Raw genomic sequence first — 25,865 nt, forward strand, 5'->3', positions numbered from 1 at the left:
TCTGCATATTATGATGGAAAATGTATTTGAAAGAAGAAAAATATTTTTAAACCACTGTACAGAGTTTTAGTTTTTAACTTTAGTTCTTCTTAATCTGTTTATCCTCAGAACAATTCCTTTAATTACCAGGTATCTAGCTTTGTAAGACTCACTGGAAAACAAAAATTAGAAAAAGAAGTAATCAATTTCATAATACTGAAGAAAACGTGAATTATGGTTTTTGTTTCTATGGATGCCTAGGATGTGAAGTCAAGTTTCAAGAGCTCCTATACATAGCAAGGGCCATTGAGGAAAGCTGTGAATGTCCTGTCACTAATGCACATGACATTACGTGGCCTACAAATTGAGTCAGTAGGAAATATCAGGTATGCTACATATATGCATATCTAAATTGATGAGTGGAAGTTAAAAATGTGAGCTGAAAAATCCATTGACTGCTGATGATCTTATTAGGAACAGTTTTTTTGTTTTCTTTTATTTTGTACAGTAGACAATGATTCCTTTTTAATAGTTCTTACTCAGTTGGTAAAGTATGTGCTATGAACTACTCACCCAAAATGATGGCAGACCATGCGTCCTTTGCAGGTTTTATTGGAACCTTGTTCCAATAAAGTAGGAAGATTCTGAATGATGAAAAGTAATAATTTTCCTTGGGTTTCGTAGTCATTCATTATAGCCTTTAACAACTCAGGTAAGGTGTGTTAGGTCACTTTTTCCATTCCCCTTGCACAGTAGGATTTGCATATCTTACAGCACGTTTTTGTTATGTATTTCTTCGAGTATCACTGGTGGGCACGTAGATTACATCCTGCTGCTGTATTTTTAAAGGTCCACCTGACAGGATCCCACCACCAACAAGACCTCTTCCAACAGTGCCCCCACATCGTTCAGTCCCTCCAGCAGACCCGCGGAAGAATGACAGGCAACCTAAACCTCCTCGGCCACCCACTGGTGACAAACCTTCCTATCCCGGAGCCAAGCCTAACATCTGTGATGGGAACTTCAACACTCTGGCTATTCTTCGACGGGAAATGTTTGTTTTCAAGGTAGGAGGCTGTGACTTTTTCAATGTTACATCAAATGTCTACATTTCTCCTTTTTTTTTTTTTCTTTAAGCAAACTCTCATTCATTATGACTCCAGTTTCCCAGCCTGCTCACAGTTACAAAGTTCAAGTAATAAATTAAAAAATAAACATACACATGGTTTGAATGTCTAGCAGAGGACTGCTGTAATGTTCTATTTTGGGAAAATACCCATGTCAGCAGAAACAGCAATGCCTCAAAATGTAAGGGTAAATAAATACTGCATGTTGTGGAGAGATAAAAAGTATAAATCAACTCATGAATAATAGGAATGATTTCATTGGGAATACAGCCACATCCAGAAATACAGTAGATATTGTCTTCAATACCTTCCCCACCACCACCACCCTGAACTATAATTTTAACTCTACAATTAGATCTGTCATTTATAAAGGAAGTTTGTCATTGTGTTGTGGTTTCATTGAAACCACAATATCTAAGTAAAGGTCTTTGCCACAAGAATCTTATTGCAAATCTGTCATTGTTTATTTCTATTCATCTTCTTGCTCTGAGCTGAAAATGTGGTATAGACAAGAAATCAAAATAAACACGCTGAACTGAAAGGCTATCTTTTGATAGAAGGCCTTTGCTAAGACTCACGGACATCAAAGCTATCGTAGTAGGATGATCTGCAGTATGGTTTCCAGAAGGCACTGAATGCTGAAGAATAATTACAGAACCATTACTATTCAGCCTCTTAAATCTTAAACCAATTTGTTGATAGGTAATGCTGTGCAAATATTCCAGAAACAAGCAAAAGGATAATCTATTATTTTGAACTACTGATGTGTCAAATTTGCTTAAGCAATAGGAAGTGTGGGTTCTTTGTTTTACAAATATGATTCCTTTTAACTTCAATATTATCAGTAGAGAAGAGCCTTTCACATGAACAGATAACACTTTTTCCCTTCAGCAGTAGTGTTGGTACAAAGGAAGTGCAATGAATTTTTCCCCAAACATGAATGAAGCTCCCAGTTAAATGGCTTTTGTTGTCCTTTCTGATGACCCATTTCTTCCTTATATGCTTTGTTTTGGTGTACTCTATCACTCCATATAAATCTTATTAGCATTACTACCCAGGCTTTCACTTTCTTTAGCATACCTGAAAAAAATATATACAACAAATAGCTTTACATTAATTCATTCAAAATTATTGAGCTACTTTCACAACCCAATGGGCAGGAAATATTTTCCCCATAAACAGCTAAGGATTTTGCCAGCCCTGGGGCTGTCATCCCTTTCTATCTGAATATATGGTATATCTTCAGACATTGGAAGGTACTGAACCAACAGTCCTTTTATGACTAAAAGTCAAAGATTAAGGAAGAATATAATTTTCTAAATGGACATTAAATGGGATATTAAAATACTTACTTCAATCTCATGCCATCCACCTCAAAAGCAATAGAACATACTCTCGTTTTAGACATAAATCAATAAATAGTGAAATGGTATCCCACTAATACAGAATTTCCTGTCTAGCCAAGTCTGTGTACCTGGATAAATAGATTCACTACCATTACTAATCAGTCACCTATCTGTTTGAAAATGCATATTAAGTTTTCTCAAAAAAATATTTACTGCTTACTACCTTAACACTATATATTTACTGTACAGTTTGTGTGCTCAGTAGTGTCCAAACTGCATTTATGTTCCAACTCCATTCATGAACCACAACCTAATGATGTAGCACAGTAAAACTTCATCAGAGAGAAATGACCAGTAACACAGCGTTTGTAGATTTCATGTTTAGAGTCTGATTCTCCGAAAGGAAGTTGCTATAATCATAATGGCAAAGTGTTGGGAGGGAAGAAAGAGATGGCATTTGTCCAGATTTCTTTAAGGGTCCCACTCATGTCCCTGGGAGCGTGGCAAGGCATGACTTGGGTTACGATGCTAAGCATTGGAGTTTACTTAAGTATATAAATCTTGATCTTGTAGTCTGCATGTCTGAATGCTTGAGTTAGTAGGCCTTAACTTTTGGGTTTGTACATTAATTTGCTAATGAAGATTTTTGTCTGCTAAAGGAATTCCATTACCTGTTTGAGATTGGTTTGTATTTTTGTGGTTTGCGGTTTTTGGTTTGGTTTGGTGTTTTTTGGGGGGTGTGGGGTGGGTAGTGTATGAGGAGGAATATGAAAGGAGCAGAAGAGGGGAGAAGGAATTAGAAAAGTCAGGGGGGTTAAGTAATTTTCAGCTTCGCAGAATCTCAGGGGGACAAGTTATAAGGAAAAGCTCAGCATGTCAGACTGTAGCAGGAGCAGGGCAGGAATTAATTCACAGAAGGTATAAACAGGAATAGGGACTAAATACAGGGTAAGCATCCAGCAGTGGAGGAAACAAACCTGGAAGTTCTGTGGTCTGACACAACAAAAAACCCAAAGCTCTTTGCCCTTGCCTCTTAATGCTAGTACAAGGATAGACTGGGAAGGCATGCATGGTGGGCTGAGAGCCAAGTACAGAGAGGTAGAAAAGAGGAGAGGATTGACAGCAGTACTGTACTGCATGGAAAAAATTAAAGAATTATGACCTTCATTGGAAGAATTACTGCTGGATAGTTCCCAGATGAGTTAAATTAATAAAGTTGGAGGCTAATCAAATGATATCCTTTTCTTTCTTTGTCTTTATCCACAGGTTTCTAATGATTGTGTAGTGGTAGCCTTTACTGCCTTTTGAATGGCATGTATGCCATGTACCAATTTCAAATTGAAAGTAGCCACTTTTTCATCTCATGGGCAAGTCTCAAACTCAGGAGCTCAAATTTTTAAATAATCCTTGAAATTACTTGGGAAATTAGCCGCAGAGTTGAAGAATGTGAGCCCTTTTAAATAATTAAATTCTCATTTCAACATAAAACTGAAGCAGGAAAGATAACAGTTTGAGATACACTATGGATTTTCATAGTAGATGACAAACAATATTAATTTCAAGAAAATTGTTTTCTCTTGGCTATTGAACTATTAGGTATATTCAAGAGTATCAGAATACTAGAAACATTTTCTATGTTCAGTCAAATTGATGAGCTTTGTTTGTAATTTTAAGATTATCTAGCATTCTCAAATGCATATATCCAGAGTAAAACTGAATAACAGTAAACTTAAAAGGAAAATGGAATTTACACTTATCCATCAATTTTTATTGTTTTGTCATTACTTTAACAAAGTAACAATCCTAATAACATTTGATAAAATAGGGTTATGGAAATAAAATGAAGAAGGACTATTCTTGATCTAACCTGAACAGTAAACACAACAGTAAATCAACTTGTTCAAGATTCCCCAAAGATCACCAAATGGAATTTTGCAGATCAATTGTTTTGATAGAAATGATTGGGTTTTAAGGAAAACAAAACTATTTTTCATCAAATATACATGGATTACTGACTTACAAATGTATGGTCCCAAAAGGACTTCTTCCTGAATTCTTTAAATTAGATGCACTTAAAATGCCCCTGCTAGTTGTAAGCTTGGAGACACAGTATGCTATAGAAAAAAAATATTAGTTAAAATCAGTGTATTGTAACTATTTGTTTCAGTTATCATCAACTGATGTTTTAAAGTGTATGAAGTTTGCCTTAATTGAATGAAGTTTTTAAATTATTGCCATTATTTAATACATGGTTGAACTGATATAAGCAACCACCATCACAGAAGAATTTCTATGCCAAAATTCATGAGTGCCAAGTTTTTATCTTGACATTGCAGTTAGCTTCTGTATTTATGCTGAATGCAATTAGTGTTTAGCTATCACTCTCATTTCCAATCTTTTCTGCAGCTATTTTCTCCCTCTGTTTAGTTAGAACTCCCCTGGGACACAGAAAATGGCTGAAAATGGAGAAAAACAAATTGGTCTTCCCTTTCTGGGAAAGTTGTGCAGAGTGGTATGACACTGTCTGCCTTTAATGGAAAAACCTCTCAACCATTGCTTGTCACAAAATATGTGGTTTCCGACCATACTGTTCTCTCCTTAAAGTCTCCAGAGAGTACCTCCAGGGCTACTGTGTCATGATGAAAAGGAACCCCATTGTCTAAGGTCACCAGAAAAGATCCATTAGTGAAGAAGTTTACAGCGTATATTTCCAGTTCTTCCTGTGTTCTGAGCAATTCACACTGCTTTTCCAGTCTTATGTAGAAAAACAGTTTTGAAGATAATCTAGGATGTCCTATCAATAAAGATACTTATGTTAAAAACTTCTGAATCTTTTACACAGTTAAAAAGGAGCCAGTGGTTGCACAGAACATATTGGCTCTGAAAGGATGCAGATAAAATAACACTGGTTGCTTATTCTGTTATTTTTGAGGCATGTACAGCTTGTGTTTGACTCTTCATGCAGATTGTTCCTTGGCAACAAAATTACCTCTAGCTCTGCATCAACAATCTGTATTGCTGCTGTTACTATCCTTTTTCTTTATGTCCTTTTCAGTTTCACAGATTTTAACAAAATCCTTTGGTTTTTTAACAGGTTACATCTAGAAAAGTAAGCACTAAATCTGTGGAACTTGTCCTGCATAATCAGGAAGTTAAAGGGATGAGTCACTCTTTGTTTACATGACACAGGTTTTTGCCTCACAGAACATCTCATAGAGGTTGCACTGGTCCTTTCTTTTTTTAATGCTAAATCCTTAAGAAACAAATGAATGGATCCTATGTTATCTATAATGGTTTTAGTATTCCTTTCAGAAAAGTTAACTCACTTTTAAATTTAAAAATTTAAAAATGCTGGAAAACAGCATTTTTAACTACTGTCATATACTAGGGTGTTTTTTGAAATGTAAGTATAAGAGAAAGAAGCTTGTCCATCAGACAAATAGCAGTTGCAGCTCAGACAAATGTCTTCTGAAATTTTAACATTACAGATGGTAGAATATGGAACCAATTTTAGGAAAGCCTTAACTGGCTGTGTTTTACTATTTTATAGTAATTTCTCCACAACTTGCAGAAATTTGTTTTCTGACTCTTCATCTGCTAAGAACCACTGTAAAAACATTTATGATGTGCTGAACAAGCCAAGCCAATTAGGCTGTCATTACCCTTTGGCATTAGTTTAGACTACAGTTGTTTTCATACACAACAGTATAGATGCCATTTAATATCCCTTTCAGGATTGTGTATTTATATAGAGTGTACTTTTAAACACAAAGGAAAAAAAAAAGGTTTCTTGATATGTGGTAGACACATAAGGAATTTTTAAAGCATTTTTGCATTGCCTATGTAATCATACCTGGTAAGTCTATTAAAAAATCTACGAGATGGAGGGGAAATACTAATAATAAAAAGTAGAGACAAAGAAACAGCTATAGTATGAGACTTGACTTCACCATATTTGAAAGCCTTTTTTCAAAGACGTTGAAGACATTTTTTCAAAGTTCTTCTGGTCTGTTTGTGTAGCTGGTTTTTGTCATGTGATGCTGTGGGTATCTGGGCTGTCAGTTGCAGCCTGGGAAAGTTCAGCAGAGGATGCTGCAGAAGTAGACACTTTGGGATCTGAGAGGGGAAACCACTTAACATATCAGCTGTAAAAGACTGGGAGCAGGAGGGTGGAAGTAGCGAAGTCTGCAGAGAGAGAGAGAAGACTCATTTACCCCTACTTTTTGTATCATTATGCTAGGAAGAACAATCTGGTGGAATTTGACATTTTTGAACTCATCAGGGAAGAGAGCTGCTTTAATTCTGGCAATTCAGGTTATATGTTGAAAAAGAAGGAGAAAAGCAGCAAAAACTCAGGGGGGGACTTCAACATGTCACAGTAGACCAAGCCTATTGGAAATATACAGGAAGACGTTTTGTGACACAAAAACAAACTAGGTTGTCTAGAAGGAAAAAAAGCAGGGACATGCTGGAATACTAAAAAGTCATAGCTTGTATATTTTTGATAAATGGATACTTTCACTAACAGATGTAAAAATATTTTCCAAATGTTACCTAAACCTTTTGGTGTGCTTCTAAGCCAGGGAAGGGTTTTAGCTCACACATTTCACAGTTTTAAAATGGAAAGCACACTCTGTTCATCACTGTATGGAAAGTGGGTAGTATATTCCATCCAGCTGCAAAGGAATTTAGACAAGAATGTAATCACCTGGGTAATAATTGTACCAGAACAGTTCAATTAAAAATCCTTCCACGCTCTCACCTTTTAAAAAAATTATCTTGGACTTCTTTAAATAGTTTTATGTTCATTCAAAAGATGGCAACACTGTCATAGCTATACTTACTATCTAGCACTTACTAACCTACATATTTGTTCACATATAAATATTATGTATAGAAACTTATAACTATATTATTAAGGCTTTATTTACAGAGGGCCAGTGTAATGGATATATATGTTATTGAAACTTCTATGCAACTTGAATGGTTAACAATCTGTACTATCTGGCTAATAAAATTCCTATTATTCATGTACTAGCCCGCTAAAAAGTGTAACTGTAGCAGGATGCCTGACTCAGTATCTTCAGCAGGACTTCAGGTTTGTCAGAAGAGAGAGTACTATTTTTTTCCAAAAGGCTATGTTTTCATTGGGAAACAATATAGTGTAAAAGGATTTGATCAGTAGCAGAGCAGATGGTACTGAGCTCCTCTCATGTCCATCATATGTGCTTTGCTTTTAATTAGATAGAGTCTCTCCTCTGAGGCCAAACAGTTCCACTACACATGTGGTTCAGATTTTTCTGAAGGGCAGCTATCCATTAGATACTGGTGTCTTTTGAGCCCTCGAAAGCGTACCACACAAGTGTTTCATCTAATGCAAGTAGCGTTACCACCTTGTTAACATGTAATTACTCATACAATCTTAATGCAAATAAACCCTCATGTACAAAACACATACTATTATTTCTATTCGTACCAAATTTTGCATGACATGATGGTACGTACCTCCATACTATAAGTTTGAACGATATGCATTGCAATGCAGTCAAGGGAGAAGAGGAAGATTTAACAGCTGTCCCAAGATATCACCATGACCTTACAGAATAATATCCTTAGTTTTCTTTTCCTTGAGAGAAAAACAAAGCAGAATGGGTTTTTTTGTTGGGTTTTTTTTGTTTGGTTTTTTTAATTAAACATAAGAAAACACTTTTTCATTGTAAACCTTTACAGGTTAACCACTGGAACAGGTTGTCCAGAGAGGTTGTGGAGTCTCCATCTTTGGAGATACTCAAAAAGTGACTGGACGTAGACCTGGTCAACTTGCTGAAGCTGACTGCTTTGAGCAAAGGAGGGGGCTGGATCATCAGAGGTGCCTTTGAACCTCAGGCCTTCTGTGATTTTCTGTAGCAATTGAAATATGAGCACTAAAAAGGCATAGCACCCCAAAATGTTTCTGTGTTACCTTTTTTTTCCCACTTTCCTCAAAAGGAGGATTTAAGTGTGTCTTCATACTCTCCCAAAACCCCCAGAGATCCTTTCCAACCTCAGCCATTCCATGATTCTGTGAATCCACTGAAATTTGACTGTTTTACCCAGTCATTTCCCAGTAGCATTTGGTCCACCATCTCTTTTGGAACACAGCCCTCACAGGCAATAGCTAGTGAGATTTGGTCAGGACACTGTTGTGTAACTTCTGTATTTCAGCTCAGAAGAAGAGATCAGGCAGAGGAGATTGGGGCGTGTGGCTGCTGCTCACAAAGCACTGCTGAGGGGACTGCAGGGGGGGAATATCCACCCCTTCCAGCTGTGCAAGACAAATCTTCTACTGTATCCTTCTTCTATCTCAGCTTTCAGAGGAAATCCCCCTCCTTTCTAGGGTCAGGCAGTGGGCTAAAACACTTTATTCAAAAAGACTGACCGCATCCTGTCTGTGAGACTCCCGCCATCTCATGATGAGCCGTTAATACCACAAGGTGCCCTCCCTTCCCCAGTGAATCCTCACAGAATAAAAAGAGGTATTTCAGACTCTTCTGGAGTTTTCACAATGGGGTGGACAGTCTGAGTTTAACATAAACACTCAAGTACTTGTGTGGAGCCATATACAAATGTGGTAGTAGGATTTGGGACAACATTTGTAAAGGTTTTCACAGTTAAACATGAATCTTACAAATTCCTGTTTATCATTTAGTTATAAACTAATAAAATCTGAAAAATGTGAGTAAGTCCTTGTAAATCATAGGCCAAAATTCCAAGAATTAGTCATTCTTTAGAAGTGTTTTATTGTTTTGATTTTTAAATAGAATGGAATTGGTGGAATCTGAAGATGGCTGTTACTCTCTTTATGCAAAAGGACAGAGTGGGTCAAATTTTTATATATTCTTACGAAATTACTTTTAACAATATTGAATGAAATACAGAATAATGACTTTTTCATGATCCCAACAAGATAATCCACAAGATTTTCCAATAGCATGCCTGTATGGAGTTATTCTATATTTAGAATTGCTATTTTTCTTAGTCATTGACTATGGCTGTTCCTTTTTTCTCCCCATATGTCAAGAGGTTGTCTTGAAATTCATTGACCATTAACATAATCATGCTTTCAGTCAGGACAAGTTTTGCTTACTATCCAATGCAAGCAATACAGAACAGTTACAGTTCTGCCTATTAAAAAAGTGAAAGACATTGGTAATACAGATAAACAAATGCATGTGACAGACTTTGATCTGGCAGATTTACTTCTTATGAATAACTCAAGCCTAGACAGAGAATCTCAATGGGGAAAATTTATACATATAAGCCCTCAGTGGGCATAATCACTTGAGTAAGGACTAACTATGTGAATGACAGTTGAAAGATCAAATCCTGATTTTTTTTTTCCCCTCATAGTTGCAGAATTTGCTTGCTACAGTCAGTGAATGAAGTCTCCATTTTTTATTTTACTGTAACAAAAATTATTGACAAAAAGCATTAACTGAATACTAGGGTACAAAAGGTATTTAATTTTGTAGAAGTAGCCTGTTTTCAGAGACTCAGAGTTTGAGTGAACCGATTAAAAATACTCCATTGGCAAGAGAATAAAAAAAAAGCATTATTGACAAAGAAAAATTGCAAAAACTCTCAGCAAGGAATAATCTAAAATTACATGGAAGCATATCTTCAATTTTGTACTACCAGCAAGTGTTATCTTGCAATATTAACAATACATTTTAATTGGGGCTACAGCCTAATGGAACCAAAGGGAGTAATTGCAGAAACACTTCAAGTACAAGGCTTAATTAAAATTTCTTGTTGTACAAAATTGTGGTCTTTCAAGTAATTTAGGTAAACATTTTGAGAAACAATTGGAATGGCTTGTAACAGAAGCATTTTCAAGCAGTGGTATTGATCAGTCTTGAAAATACTGGCTTAATCTTGATTTACAGCTAAAGCCTTATGTTCCAGAACTATTTGTGTATTTTTAATTTCTTTGTTTCTTTTTCGTTCCCCTTTCAAGGTGTTGAGGTTCTACAATACAGAAGTTTAAATGAAAAGAAACTCATCTCATTTGTTTCTCTGCATTAGTCATTTCCTATGCAAAACAGCGTGCTACTAAACAGTTGAGGTTTTAAGGACTTAGAACAGCACCCATGTTTATTTTTGCAACAAATCAGTTACTTCTATGCATACTATTGAAAATCTATTGAAAAATATCAAGGAGTTATAATAGATGTTTATTTAAATCCTGTATTTTCTTCTTTTTTATAAGCTATAACTTGAATATTTTTAAGTGTTGCCTTCCTTGCTTATTGAGTGAAAATTTGGCCCAGTTGAAAGTAATGGGAAAAAATCCATTGACTGTAACAGATTCAAGATTTCACTCAGAATTAGGTACCTGTGACATGACAGGGAGACTATCTATTTTGAGTAAAATGTATTAGGTAAAATAAAACAAGAAACAGCAGATTAGCTTGTAATACAAAGCATATGAAATAAAACCATGTTTTCCTATGCAAAATCAAATTTGATTATACTACTTGTTCAGTCTATAAATCAAAATGAGACAGGGATCATTTTAATTAATGATTCAACATATCTGTCCAGTGAGAATATCTTCACTGAAGAGACTGTATTAGGTCAGAGGTTATATTTAATAATGACAGTTAAACCCTTTCCCGTTCTTGCAGTTCACCAATGTTTCTCCTCAATTTTATCATGATGGAGCCTTTGTTGATGTTTAAGAGTGATTCTGGCCAGCCCTTTATAACACCCACAGTCATTTACTGCTTCAAATGGTACATTCCCAGTTTATCTGTAATCAGATGTAATTTACAATATTGCATATTCACTGTTAGAAAATCCTTCCTTTTCTTCACAATCTAATCCCTGTATCTGGGTGACAGAGACAGGCAGCAAAGACAGTTGAATATCTACCATTTTCATATTTGCCGTGTCATGACAGTTGTCACTGTTGGCTGCTCTTTGCTGGATATGCCACTCTTAATGGCTCATTTTCTCTTTGGCCATCGCTGTCAACCTCAAAACTGAGTCACTCCAAGAATATCACTGTTCACCACTGTTTACAGGATCAACTTCTACAGTCTTTTTCTAATCCTGCCACTTCCATGGGGGAGAGGTTTTACTTAGCTTTACTTCATGCTACTCAAAGCTAGATTTGGTACCCAGAATTTTTATTGTTGTTTCCAGCACAATTTCATGGATCAAAAGCATTAAACTGAGATCAAACAACATATATTAGCATCTTAGCTTGCAGTGACTTGAATCCAAAATAACCCCCATACACTTGTATAGTTTACTCTATACCCCCCCCCACACACACACTTAGAGAGTTTATGTCATGTCTTCCCCTATTTTCATGTTACCAGCTTATCAAAGCTTATTGTTTAATTCATACCTTCAACAACAGGAAAGACTGAGTTATCAGCAACATATATTTAACTCATGCTGTATATTTTTAAAATCTGAATTTGGTTATGCCCTCATCTGCACATCTTGCTGTTTCACAAGTGACTTGTGTGAACTTTTGCAAGCCAGGTCATTTGCAAACAGCTTCTTGTTAGTCCACTACCTGTGTTTAGTTAGCTAGTTCATTAGTTTCAGTGTATCTCAGAATAGTCATTTCCTCTATTGCACGATTACAATAGTTAGATTTTGGGGCAAAAGATTGGGACATTTTGACCTTTGGAGTGTTGCATTAGTTGACTTCCATGGCCACTGAGGATAATACACACACAAAAAAGGAAGCTTAACAGAAATTTATACTTATTTGCATTTTAAAAGGTTGGCACATATAAAATTAAACACATTCTTACATTGTTTAGAAGTGTCTGGTTCTTTTTGCAAAGAAACTGTAGTCTGACCTGAATAGCTACATATTTTCTACTCTGTGATTTAAAAACTCTTACATATAGGTATACCAGCCCATGCAGTTCTGAAGGCTGATATACCTCTTTTCATATCTACTCATTATAGGTGTGCACATGTGAACCAAGGTGGTATGGCCCTGAAATAAGTAGGGTAGATCCTCTTCCATTTCCTCTACACAGAGTGTGTAAAGGTGTGGAAGACCCTGGTTAGAGAAGCTTCAGTCTCTTGTTTATGCATGGACTTCCCTGAACTACTGCAGCCAGGAGGAAATACTTAAATTACTCACTGTTTCTTCCTCCCACCTGTGGTTCTGACATGACTCATGTGGACGCTGCATGCTTCTGGTCTCCTCAGAGAATCCATGCAATGTGTGGTGTGGAGAGAGCAGGAGACAGGGTAAGTGGTAGGATGAGCACATACTGCATCTACAACTAGTATCACATCAATTGCATGTGTTGCAAACCCATGAAGTTTGGCTTCAGTGATTATGAAGCTTGAAGGGAGGGACAGGGTAATCTTAGTTCTTCAGAGAGGCTGTAGTTGTGTGTGACATGTACATTGTGGTTTCCATCTGCTCATGCTATGTCCTCACCCACTGACATCCACCTTCCTTTACAACTTGTAATGTTACTGTTATATTAGGAACATTTTGCCCAATTTTCATTCATTCTTTAATTTTTTCCCCTCATACTTTCTTGTGAATGCTTTGCTATTATTAGGCATAGAATCATAGAATGGTTTGGTTTGGAAGGGACCTTAAAAGATCATCTAGTCCAGCCCCCATAACATGGACAGGGACATACATATGCATATGGAGAGAAACACAGATGTGTATGAATTTATGGGTATTATAGAAACATGAAAATAGTGATAAGTCATATAAATATATCACAATTTATTCTACAGAAAAAAGATCCCTGCTTAAAGGAAATGAAAACTGTATTACAACTAGGAAAAATATTTGGAATATTAATTTCTGTTTTCCTACAATAATAAGAATAGATGTTTGATAGTTCTGGTTAATATTGGCAGATATAGTTTGTTACTCCCTCATCTTCACAAGCTTTTGGCCAACAAGAGTGAATGATAATGACTTTTATTTTATTTCCACGGTGAAAATAGACGTAGAAGCTTCCTGTAGCTGGAAATTATGCTAAATGATCTCCTAGACATGCCATAGTTCACAAGTCACAGGTTTACTCATTTAGGTGAAATTTTGTTTTTTTCTGAGTGAATCCTTCTGTGCTCTATTTGGAGTTTTGCAGTTTTCTTGGTTTGACAGTGGTATCTAGCTGGGTTAAAGAATGTAGAAACAAGCATTTATGGCTTTAGCTTAATCATAATTTCTCTGCTTGACTGCTTTCAGCATTTTCCTTGCCTTCAACTAGAAATTTTGATGAAGCAGGTCATACCTTCTCTTGGATTGTCAGTAACTTTTGGTTATCTAGGCTCATAGCCTCCAATGCATGCTGACTTAATCCTTATGTTTTGGGAATAAAAATAAAGGAAGGGAATTGAGTCTGCTCTCCTCTGGCCTTTGTGATTTTCAGAAAGTGCCCAAGTCATTACAGAGAGCCTGATGACTCAGGCATATCTGTAGTAGTTGTTAAAATAGTCTGCTCACTCTTCAGGCAGATGGTGAAGCACCATATTACACATGATAAAGTGATAAGGGCAAACAAGTAGAGAAAACAGTTATTCTGATTTCATTAAAATGGTTGGTCTGTTTTGCTTTGACAAAGGTAAGTCTATCCTGGACCATTTTCACATATTTGTATGTCTGTTCTTTGCAAATGTGGAGTCAACGATTTCAGACTGATGAGAAATAGAATATAATCGAGGCGGGGGGGAGGTGGCAGGGAAAGTTACAGAAAAAATGCAGGCAAACAAACCTTAATATTCCTTTTTCTCTTCTCATAGCCCAAGAAGGGTAGAAAATATAAATTACAAACATACAAAAAAATTCCTTGGTTTTTTTTATAAGCTCCTAGGTAGTACAGTTAGTCTTCTCCAGGAAGGAGATTTCTGTTCTAAGGTCTGTGCTACTGTTGCTAAAGCAGTATAGCATAGTGCTAGGGAATACTATGCAGGTGGGAAAAGAATCTTGAAAATACTTTTATGTTGATATCTTGCCTGTTTCTAAGGAATTGCACATTTTCAAGTCCTCTTGACAATGTTATTAAAGGGAAAAAGGTAAGACCAAAGTTCTTGATAATTTTATTTTATTTTATTTTATTTTATTTAATGGAATGGTAAAAGAGGCTGTAAAAGGATGGACAAAAAGTGGAGAGTATGAAATATATGTGATGAGCTGGGGAATGAAAGCAGTTGTAAAATTGATATTACTGAGCTTTCAAATAGCATAGAAGCTCAACGTTTGTCAGATTTAAGCTAGCGAACTGTCATAGAAAAGTATTAGTTATTTAGTTTCCCACAGACTGCATCAAGAGAGGAATGTGTTAGTATAAGAGAAGTACCAAGAGTTAGGCATCGATAAGTGGAAAAAAAGGATTTACCTCTTTTGAACATTATGCTCATCATATATCCTGTGATATTTCCAAGAACCATGATCATGTGTTGACAGCCTATGTAAATGCTGCCTGTCAGAAAGCCAGTCTTCATTCCAACTCAGTTTTACACTATTATTTGTAAAGAGACAAAGATAGCTACTGCAAAGCTATCTTTACCTCATATTATTATACAACTACTTATCAAACCCTTTCACCTGTTTTCATTGTTTAGCCCCTATTATATACCTGCCTGGTTTCAAAGACAGATCTATCAAAAATCCCTTGTTTGATTTATGTTACATAGACAGGTGTGTGTATTAATGAAAACGTGTCATACTTTTTTTCCATTTGAGTCATCATTGTTAGAATATTTGCAGTTTAACTATAACATATACCTCAGCAGAATACTTTTTTCACAATGTCAGGAGAAAGTTTTTCAGTTTTAATGAAGAAAAACAGTGATTCTTTTATAATAAAATACAATATAAATCGCTCCATTTTCTTATCTTTCCATGGTGCAGAATGCATCATTGCTCCATGAACTCATGGAATTCATTGATTTTTATGTGAACTCCCTATGGGTACAGGCAATCTGTGGGTACAGAACTGGGTTCAGGAAAATTTACAGATGGTTTTGTAGGCTCAAAGTGCAATCACTACTGGGGGAATAAACAGTGAACTGCTCTGTAAAGGCCTAAAGTTCATCCTGTGGATGAAGGATTTTGTGCAGTACTTACATGAATGTGCTCATACCTACAGAGCATTAGTGGGAATGTGAGCATTCCAGAGATTCCTGGCTGCAAGCCTAGATTTGATGTCTTTAGAGGTCTTTATTGTGCCTTTTTTATGGCTGTTTGTTTGTTTCTTGATATTGAATCATCATCATCATGTGGCAATGGGAACATTTCATAGAGTCTCAGTCATTTTAGTTATTTGGATGAAATCAGGATGAATTAAAATGCTGAATTCAGTTAGGAATACAGAAACCCACCAGAAGGATAGATAGTGGTTTTTTTTGTGGGGGTTGTTTTGTTTTGGTGGTTTTTTGGGGTTTATTTGGTTGGTTGTTTTTTTTTTAAGTGAATGATCAGTTACCATTATTATGTTCTGTGACACATCAGAAAAGCAATAGTACTGCTCAACATCATCTCCAGCTGCACCATAGTGCAAGGTCTGTAACTGTCAGACTTGTAATTCAAACAGATATAGTGAACAGATTCTGATGTGGAAGATTTTCCAGGAAGAGAAGACCCAAGTGCTCTTGGAAGTATATGACTGATTTAGTATGTGTCAATCTTCCACATAGGACCCAGATCAACCCACAGTGTTTTTAGGGATCTCTAAAACTGCAGAGTTCCATGTATGATGTAAGATCTAGTGTCACCCAGAGACCAAAGATAACTGAAGACATTGTAGCACATTTTAAAAATATCATGCATAGCATTTTTCCCTTGAACTGAAAGTATTTTATATGTACTTACAGGTTTTGATTGCTTCAGAGTAGTTTTGAGCGGTTAATGTATACGAAGAAAACAAATAGATAAATGCCATTGCTACTGTCCACACAGGAATAATAGAGACGACAGATGGATATGCATCAAAACTTTTTTTAAAAGCTCACATAAAATTTGGTAGTGAAGAAATTATAAAATACATATTTGAATAAGACTGAAAGAATTAAAATAAAGGATATAATGAAAGAATCATTTACTAATGAGAGCAGCACTGTAACAAAATGAGGATACAATATTTCAAAAATAAATATTAACCAAATGTACATCAAACTGTTCTTAAATTAATTACTTCCATAGAATAACAAATGCTAAAAGGAGTCTTAAGACACATTTAATTTAGAATTAATTTGTCCATATGCATTAATTTATGTATTTGTATGTATAGAAGATATAATTTAAAAAATGTTTTAATCTGCACTGGAAGAGGCAACAGCAACTACTGCAGTCTTCAAAAAGGTCAAAGAAGAGAACACAGGAAAATACAGGCTGGTCAGCCCCATTTCCATCCCTGGAAAGGTGATGGAATAGGTCATCCTAGAGATCAAGTCAATGCATGTGGCAGACAATGAGGTCATCAGGACTAGTCAACATGAATTCACCAAGGGGAAGTCATGTCTGACCAATCTGATTGACAGCCTTCTATGACGGAATGACTGGCTGGGTAGATGAGGGAAGAGCAGTGGGTGTTGTCTACCTTGACCGCAGCAAGACTTTTGACACTTATCTCCCATAACATCCTCATAGGTAGCTCAGGAACTGTGCACTAAATGAGCGGGCAGTGAGGTGGATTGAGAACTGGCTGAATGGCAGAGCTCAGAGGGTTGTGATCAGTGGTGCAGAGCCCAGCTGGAGGCCTGTAGCCAGCGGTGTTCCCCAGGGTCAGTGCTGGGTCCAGTCCTGTTCAACTCACCCATCAATGCCCTGGGTCAACTCACCCATCAGTACCCTGGATGAAGGGCCAGAGTGCACCCTCAGCACGGTTGCTGGTGGTACAGAACTGGGAGGAGTGGCTGACACACCAGCAGGCTGCGCTGCCATTCAGCGGGACCTGGGCAGGCTGGAGGGTTGGGTGGAGAGGGACCTGATGAAGTCCAACAGAGGCAAGTGGAGGGTCCTGCACCTGGGGAGGAAAAACCCCATGCACCAGCACAGGCTGGGGCTGCCTGCTGGAAGGCAGCTCTTCAGAGAAGGACTTAGGAGCCCTGGTGGACAGCAAGGTGCCCATGGGCCAGCAGTGTGCTGGGGGCACGCTGGGATCCTGGGGGGTATTAGGAGGACCGTGGCCAGCAGGTCAAGAGAGGTGATCCTCCCCCTCTGCTCTGCCCTGCTGAGGCCACATCTGGAGCGCTGTGTCCAGTGCTGGGCTCCCCAGGTCAAGAGAGACAGGGAACTGCTGGGGAGAGTCCAGTGCAGGGCTACAAAGATGATGAGGGGACTGGAGCATCTCCCTTATGGGGAAAGGCTAAGAGAGCTGGGCCTGTTTAGCCTGGAGAAGACTGAGAGGGGATCTTACCAATGTCTGGTTGGACTAGATGATTTCCAGAGGTCGCTTCCAACCTTGATCATTCTGTAATTCTGTGATCATATGCCCTTTGCAGTACAGAGGAAAGTTAGTCAGTTAGTGCAGTCAGTTACTGCACTCAGCTGAGCAGACAAGAAAGGGCCAGGATTTAAATCAAAACATGTCTTCAAAAAGTGAACTCTAGCTGTGATTGTGGATGGATATGAAAGTGGGCTACATTCACTACATTCATTTAAAGAAGTTATTTCTCTGCCAGTTCTCTCTGAATTATACCAAGCCTGTTTCCTTAAAAAAATAATGATTAAAAAAATACTAATGACCTCTTTGGGCATTTTTTTAAGCCTAAGATCGATTTTTAGGAGGTGTTTTTATTTGTGTATGTGTATATGTCTTATACAGTCAATATTCAAGGAAGGACACAGTATTTGGATATACCGACAGTCAACAAAATAGATGTCCAAAACCATTTCTGCATGGGAAATGACCAAACTGCATGAAGTACTGGGCTCAATATTTTCTTGAGGAAGAGCTAATATGAGTTCACAGTATTATGCACTTTTTTTATATTTACCTTGTAGTATGCAAGATATTTAGCAAATTTTCAACATATGATTCCCAAAGTAAACTTAACAGTTATATTCTAAAAATGTTAATATATTTTAGACAAAGAAACACCTCTTTGAAATACTGGAACAATGAATGTTGTCTTTCAAGTGGGAAGAATGGAGCCCAAAAGAGTGATTTGCAGAACCTACTCTAAATATGAATGGGGTTTTTTCAAAGCTTCTTGAAAAACTTCAAAGTTCTTGTAGAGCTTGTTGTCAGGCTCTCAGTATTACTTTTTGTGTATTGGAAATAAAATCAGAAATTCCTCAGATCTGCTACTGAACATGCAAGTGTTTGGAATATAAAGAAACTCTTGAGTGAGGAGCAATGCTTCAGCCCTTTCATGAATATTCAGCACAAAGGCACCACTTGCTGGGCTGAGGGGCTGGGCTGTGCCCTGCGGGACCCCGCTGGCGCTGGCTGGAGCCGGCTGGAACCGGCCGTGCCTGGCATGGGGCAGCCCCGGCCCCTCCTCACGGCGGCCGCCATGCAGGCCCCTGCCAGCGCCGCGGCACCGACAGCCAATGCAATTGGCCAAGGAATGCATTAGAGAAAAAGAGAAGCGTATAGAGAAAAGAAGAAATTCAAGGATAAGATAAAGGACTCTGCATCTTGGATCTACCACTGTGCGGGGTGCAGCTGGTAGTACGAAACTACTCAAAAAGTCAGGTGAGGTTTCAGAGGGATTACCAATGTTTGGCTATTGACCATACTTTAGAATTTGATGTTGAACATAAAGGAGGTGTTTTTGCTCCAGCTTCAGTCATAGTTCCTCTTGTTATATCCTGTTGTCCTGGTGGTGTGTAAACTAGACCCAGAGAGCACATGAGCAAGAGTGCACAGTACAAGTTTTTTGTATATAATGTCCATGAAGGAGATCTATACAGCAGTTTACCGAAGAGGGAGGAAAAAAAGAGGTTGCTCTTGTGAAGAGAGCCAGAATGTATATGCAGTGCCATAGCCCTTTGACTCCTTTGAAAAAATAAATTGTATTTTTCATATTTTCCCTAATCTTTGAAGCCTAATTTCTGGATTACTGTCACTTTTTTTTTTTTTTTTTTAATTTTAAAAACATAGCTATAGATTTCAGCATGAGAAATGAAAAACAGTTGTGCATATCTTAAAATGAGCAAAAAGGCTATTCAGGTCATTAATTAGGGCTCAGAATATGAAGACAAGAAGGTAGATTTTAACATAAAGAGAGCCATTTTTGACCTTGAATAAACTACTTGACATCACTTTGTCAATTACATAGGAAAACTGGTAAGAACAGATAATAGAAAAAAAAAATACATTATACTCCTTAGCAAAGATTTCCCAGATAAAATCACTAGGTCATTTTTCTGCTTGAAAATGTATTTACACCAGTGAACTTTTAATGTCAATGGCTTAGCTGAAGACAGATGCTTTAAAGTGGGCTCAGTATTTCCCATAAATAACAAATGGGTAAGTTTACCTGTTTTTTACTTGATCCTACTCTGAGTCACAGCAGTTAAGTTTTTTGCAGATGGTGTTGGTTAGCACTAACATGATGTTAAGAAAAGAAATAAGATCATAACAAACAATGGCTTTAATTTGTCTGGAGGAGTGCTTCAGTGTCTGATATAGATTCAATAACAAATGGTAATTAACAGTGGTTAATAAAGGGCATCAAGGAAGTACATTCCTTGTTTGGGAACATAAAGAAGCAACAGAATTAGCAATATCATTTGATGATGGTTTTGCATCCCTTTGTTTTGAATCCAATGAGTTATCTCATGAGCATTCAATGATCATCATGAGGAGATGATCAGGAGGTTCAAGATCTCAGTATAGGAGGTGCTGAAGCTTTCCTGATTGGTGTTAAGTGCTATGACTTCTCACAGTGGTTCTCAGACCACATTTTTACACTGTTAGAACCATGCTGTTGTCTCAACCACATTAGGAAAGATTAATTGTTTCTAGAAGTTCAAATAAATCATCTTCAATGCATTATACATCCATCTGTTAATGAACGGATAACATCCCTTTTGTAGTTTTAAAGGGGCTTTCTTGTTCTTAATGTGAATCAGCTCAATAATAATCTGAGCTAAAGTATTCTGTGTGTGTATAGAATAGCCCACTTAGCTAATTGTTTCCTAAAATGAGCTAGATTGGTAGCATCCATTTGGTGTCTTGATTCCAGTCTCACTAGAGCCAATTGTTTACTGCTGTGGAATTAAGCAGGAGCTGAAGTAGACCTAATGTATAGTTTCCTTGCAAATTCTGTATTAAAAAAAACCAAACAAAACAACAACAAAACAAAACAACAAAAAAAACAAACCAGAAAAGATAATGAATTTCAGTGATCATTCTCATAGCTGGATTGTGCTAATATTTTTCTACATTTAATTCCCCTGGACTGTAACTTCTTTTTTCTGCTCCATGAAAATTATTGGCCAGAAAGTTGCTCAAAAGCATTTTATTATTTTTTTCCTATTCTGTGCAGTTCTGTCCTTTTCTATAAATTCCAAATTTGGAATATTGAAACTGGAAGTTATTAAAGAAATAGTGGAATTCTCCAAATCAGTAGGAGAAAAGCCTTTAATCCCACATGTTGCAGGCCCAGTATTACTATCACTGAGATCCCTGGTGAAATTCAGAGGAACTGGTGAAGTAGATGTGGAAAAATGCCTTTTGAGATTAGATCAAGATTTTAGAAAGGATATTCCTAATTTATTTCTACTTAGATGCAATAAATATAACTTGTATTTCCCAAATTCAGTAAGTTTCTTAATACTCCTATAACAGTGTGTGGTAGGGGAACTTCATTCTCTCCTGTATCACAGCCTTGAAATACAGTCTGTGCAGGTTCTATCTCCGGTAAGTTTCTCTGTACATAACTGGAACTCTCCTTTCTCTGTGAGAGAATAATTTAAAGTTACTAAATAGCTTAATGTATTTTTTACCACTGACTTTCTTTGCAAAATGCAGATGGGAAAAAATTAGAAGGATACTCATTTGTCTGAATGTTTCAGTTTGCTGCTCCTGCTTTGCATAGCTACTGAGTATGCATAAGCTCCATTTACAAAAGCTTCCTTTTGCACATGGTCAGAGGTAGCTTATGGGAGAAAAACATTACCCAGTGTGAAAACTTGATGTGTTTTGTCAAAAATATTAAGCTACAAATTAATTGGATTTCAGTATTTTATTAACATTGATTAAGAGCAGAAGTATTTTATTTGTGGGGGTTTTGTTTTGTTTTGTTTTTTTTAATTATTATTTATTTATTTGTAATTAAATAGGCCAAACTGTGATTCTGTGGAATTGAGCTGTAGTAAAACTTTATCTATCAGCTATAGATATTATTTTTTTCAGTTTTGCATCACATTCCATCCTTTGATTAACAGCACTATATGTGTGCACTTTAACATCCAGTCAGAGTCTCAGTATTGACTGAGATAAATTCACACAGAGATATTTGCTGTACAATGTGAGGATATTTCACAAATTACTTGGGGATTCACATACATTTTTATAATCATAGTAAAAATATTATAATTTACAGTTGTGATTTGTCCTTGTTTTTCACCTGTCCTGCTGTCTGCCTTAAATCTTTTCCTGCCTTGTGTACCTATGGTGAGTTTTAAGATTCCTTGAAGATTCCTTTAAGATTATAGCCCAAAACCTAATTTCTGCTAAAGTCAGCTTAGTCTTAGTCTCCAAGTGGTTACAAAAGTTACCACTTGAAAGCTTTCTTCTTTCTTCGTTCTAGCTCTTTGTAGATTTTTTTTTTTTAGAATGTCTATCACATGCGGTAGTCTTTCTGTTTTTAATGGCTATCATTTGGACCTCTGAGTCAATGTCATGTGTCATTACATAATTGCAGATAGAGTTCATTAAGTATAAAACAAAGGGCAGAGCTCTAGAGATTTTGTAGCAAATTAATGTTTTATTGTTGGCAGTGATTGTTGGTCCAGAGACGCAGGAGAAAATGAGGTGCTGAGAGAAGAAAGCTCCATTAATTTTGCACTATAATCTCCACGAGTTTGTGTATTATGGATGAACTGAAATATCTGGAGATCGTTTTTAATTCTCCTACCCATCAGTTGTGTCCCTTAAGGAACCTGAAAGATGTTTAAGGTGAGAATAAATACCAAAATTGAAATTAATTATTCACTGGATTACAGAATTAAAAGTTCATTTGGGAAAAAAAAAAAGAAAAAAAAAAAGAAAAAAAAAGAGATGGCAGCAGTGTTTACTTAGAAATAAATAAAAGGAAAGTTACAAACTTTTTGGTTTAGAAACTTCGCTGAAAGAGGTCATAAAATAAACATGAAGAACGAGTTAATACAATCATCACTAGAAGCTAAAATTGATTTATTGTAAGATTGGGAGGAGACTATCTAACAATAAAGTATGAAATTTATGCATTATGATCCAGATTTTCTGACTCTAATATACTCTTCCATTCAAGATTCGCCAGGCTGTCAGTAAAGAAGTGCTTTTATAAGGAAGGTATTTGCTATGTTCATACACAATGTATTATATTTTAGTCTCTTCATCTAATCACTGAGTTACATATGCACAGAAAAAAATACTTAGACCTTTACTGACAGTATAGAATGATTTATGTATAACCTCTGTTGTTTGTTTTCTCCAATATCTTTATTGGGTTTTTTTCTCAGAGGTATCCCGGCCTTCCAAACAAAACAAATTAAATAACACTCAGATTGAGTGACTACTCCTTCTTCTTCATCCCTCTGTTACTCTTTATCCATAACAGTATTTCTGAAACAGCTGATAGTCTCCCCTTACTCAATGCTCATTTCCTGATTGTTAGATACATTGCTCATTTTTTAATTCAATTTAGATTTTTGTTTGGTTTAGTTCTGCTTTTTGAACTGGAAATAATTGTCCAAGTTTAATTTACTTAGTATGTCTATAGTCATAATATTTAATGATCCATTATTATGCAAGATCCCAGCTGCACAGGAGTGATCCACAGATTTGGAGCTATTGGGTAACTACAGATGCTTACAAAAAGGCATTTGCTAGCCAGCAAGGAAAGGCACTAAAAGCTATACATTTAATGTATCTGTTTGTCAAGCTTGGAATTGCAGTGCATGTGACCATGTGTTCAACCTTTTTGCAGGAGTTAGTGTGTTTTGGGGAAATAAAATAATGAAAATTATATTTAACCAATATAGTGGGAAAGACAAACAGTTTTACAATACACAGTATTTCTCAAAAGAGACATAATTGTGTTTATTCAGTATAACCAAATACAATGAGGCATGTTTTATCAGAGAAACTGTTTCAAGCTATTTACTTTAAGTGTGAAAGAGCTCTCTTAGAGTTAATACACTTTCTCTTGGAGTATACCTTTTTTTGAATTTCAGTAATAGCTGAACTGTGTGGAAAACACATTTTCAGTAATTCTACCGGTTTATGAAAATGCACATGATAAAATTGCTGGTAAATATAACTTCGTTTAAGAAATATTTAAGTACATTTAGTCATATGTGCTGAATTGATCCATTCTTTCTACAAGCAGAGACTGTCCCATGTAGTACCTCAGAAAGATCCATGGCATGCTTTACAGCCACATGCTAGATTTTAGCTTGAGTTCCACAGTTTGAACTCTGGCAGTATAAAACCGTTGAGTCCAGTGTGTTCACAGGAAAGTCAGCCAAGACAATTAAATTTACGTAATGTAATTATTCTATCAACTTCTGCCAACACCTACCTTACCCATCTTAAAAATGATCCAGACTTCCAGTTCTGCTGCCTGACATTTCCAGATATTTGCTTATTCTTGTTGGTCTGGCTATATATTAAAATACATCTATTTGCAATCATGCCTGCTTCTGTCTGTTTAAATAAGACCACAGAAATGCTAAAATCATACATTTTCAAGATTTTAGTTTTGTGGAAACCTGTAGGGTCTTTTCAGATGAGAAACACCCCATTGTTCATGATTATTGTAGTGACATGTAAATCTACTGAAAACCAGAGCTGGAAAATACGGAGTCTACGGGATTCATCAGCAGGAGAGCATGCTATGTTGTGTTCACAATTATGCTTCAGATTGGAATATTTAGACATTAAAGGCAATGGCACAGGAAGAACTTATTTCAAGGCACAGATCTTTAGCCTTAATGTTAGCCAGATGTGCTACAGTATAGAGAGGTTTCCTGAAAACAAGCAGAAGGATTTAGTCTACAAGGTGGTTTTAACATGAAGCAACAAAGATCATGGATTAGACCTTGCAGTCAAAGTGCTACTATTCTTGGTGATAAAGAAAAAGAAATAAGGTGAACGAGGGCTGAACACCAGTTAGCAGCTGTGACTGTTGCTGGTTGCTTATGGCTTTTGACAGTGTGGGTTGTTAGATTGTCATATATATTCCTGCAGACAGCTGTGGATGCTCTGAATTTGCATGTGTTTAGGAAGGAATCCAAAGGAGTAAAAGTCTGTCAAGTGCTATTAATCACAAAATTATCACCTTTGATTCAGGTGGTCCCTGAATCGCAAGTTATGGATGACTGGGTGAGTGTATCAGAGAGATGTCATTGCATGTTCCCTTTGTGTTTATTGTGATGGAACAGGGCAGGGCAGGGCAGGGCACGGCAGAACAGAACAGAACAGAATAGAACAGAACAGAACAGAACAGAATAGAACAGAATAGAACAGAATAGAATAGAATGGAATGGAATGGAATAGTGCAGTTCGAAGGGACCTGCAATGATCACCTAGTCCAACTGCCTGATCATGTCAGGGCTAAAGTGTTATGTGTCGATTTGCCAACGACTCCACTGGAGATAGGATACAGGCCTAGGTGATGCCTGGTCTGGTTCTGTGTGCTCATCTTTATGTGTCTTTGCATTATGACAGATTGAACCCAGGAGACAAAAAGTAGAGAAAGGACGGGGTTTATCTTACTTGCATTTAGATGCCCACTTTGTACTTTGTAGACATCTAAACAGGATCCAGGTTGCTAGGTTCCATTTTTAATCAGTGCAGAGAAGTAAACAACCAAGTGAAGCTTGCCTTAGAATGTTCCTATGAGGGTCCTTTATTGTGCCAGGTTCAGTGGTTCATATCTAAACAGATTTTTGCATTGTAGACATATACATCTGGTCAAATCAGTTGTTCTTATGTAATTCACTGAATACTAACCTAGTAATATTAGTACAGAAGTAGTAGTCTCAATATTTTTGTAGAGTTCGGGAAGTAACAAGGTACATATTAAGAAAAAAGAAAAGATCTTGAAGATCCATGATTTTTTATTTTATCATGTTTGATACCATTTCTTTTGGAAGTATCTCTAAAATGATTATAGGATAAAGGAGACTCTTCTAGTATCAGTCTCAGGTGAAAAGTCCAGGACCGATATGTACACACAGTAACACCCTGCTGAATTAATTTCTTGT

The 25,865-nt window shown here is 36.7% G+C and overlaps 1 protein-coding gene across 2 annotated transcripts in view; it reads left to right on the top strand.

The window, feature by feature from the left end:
• Positions 1-25,865, top strand: part of MMP16 (matrix metallopeptidase 16) — a 194,117-nt gene that overhangs the window by 137,353 nt on the left and 30,899 nt on the right. For both annotated transcript variants that reach the window (XM_056330637.1, XM_056330638.1), the window contains one exon: positions 829-1,046. In XM_056330637.1, coding sequence (XP_056186612.1) covers positions 829-1,046 — 218 coding nt within the window. The remainder of the gene's footprint in view (positions 1-828; positions 1,047-25,865) is intronic.

Source organism: Falco biarmicus, chromosome 3 (assembly GCF_023638135.1).
Source record: "Falco biarmicus isolate bFalBia1 chromosome 3, bFalBia1.pri, whole genome shotgun sequence".
NCBI classification, from domain to species: Eukaryota; Metazoa; Chordata; class Aves; order Falconiformes; family Falconidae; genus Falco; species Falco biarmicus.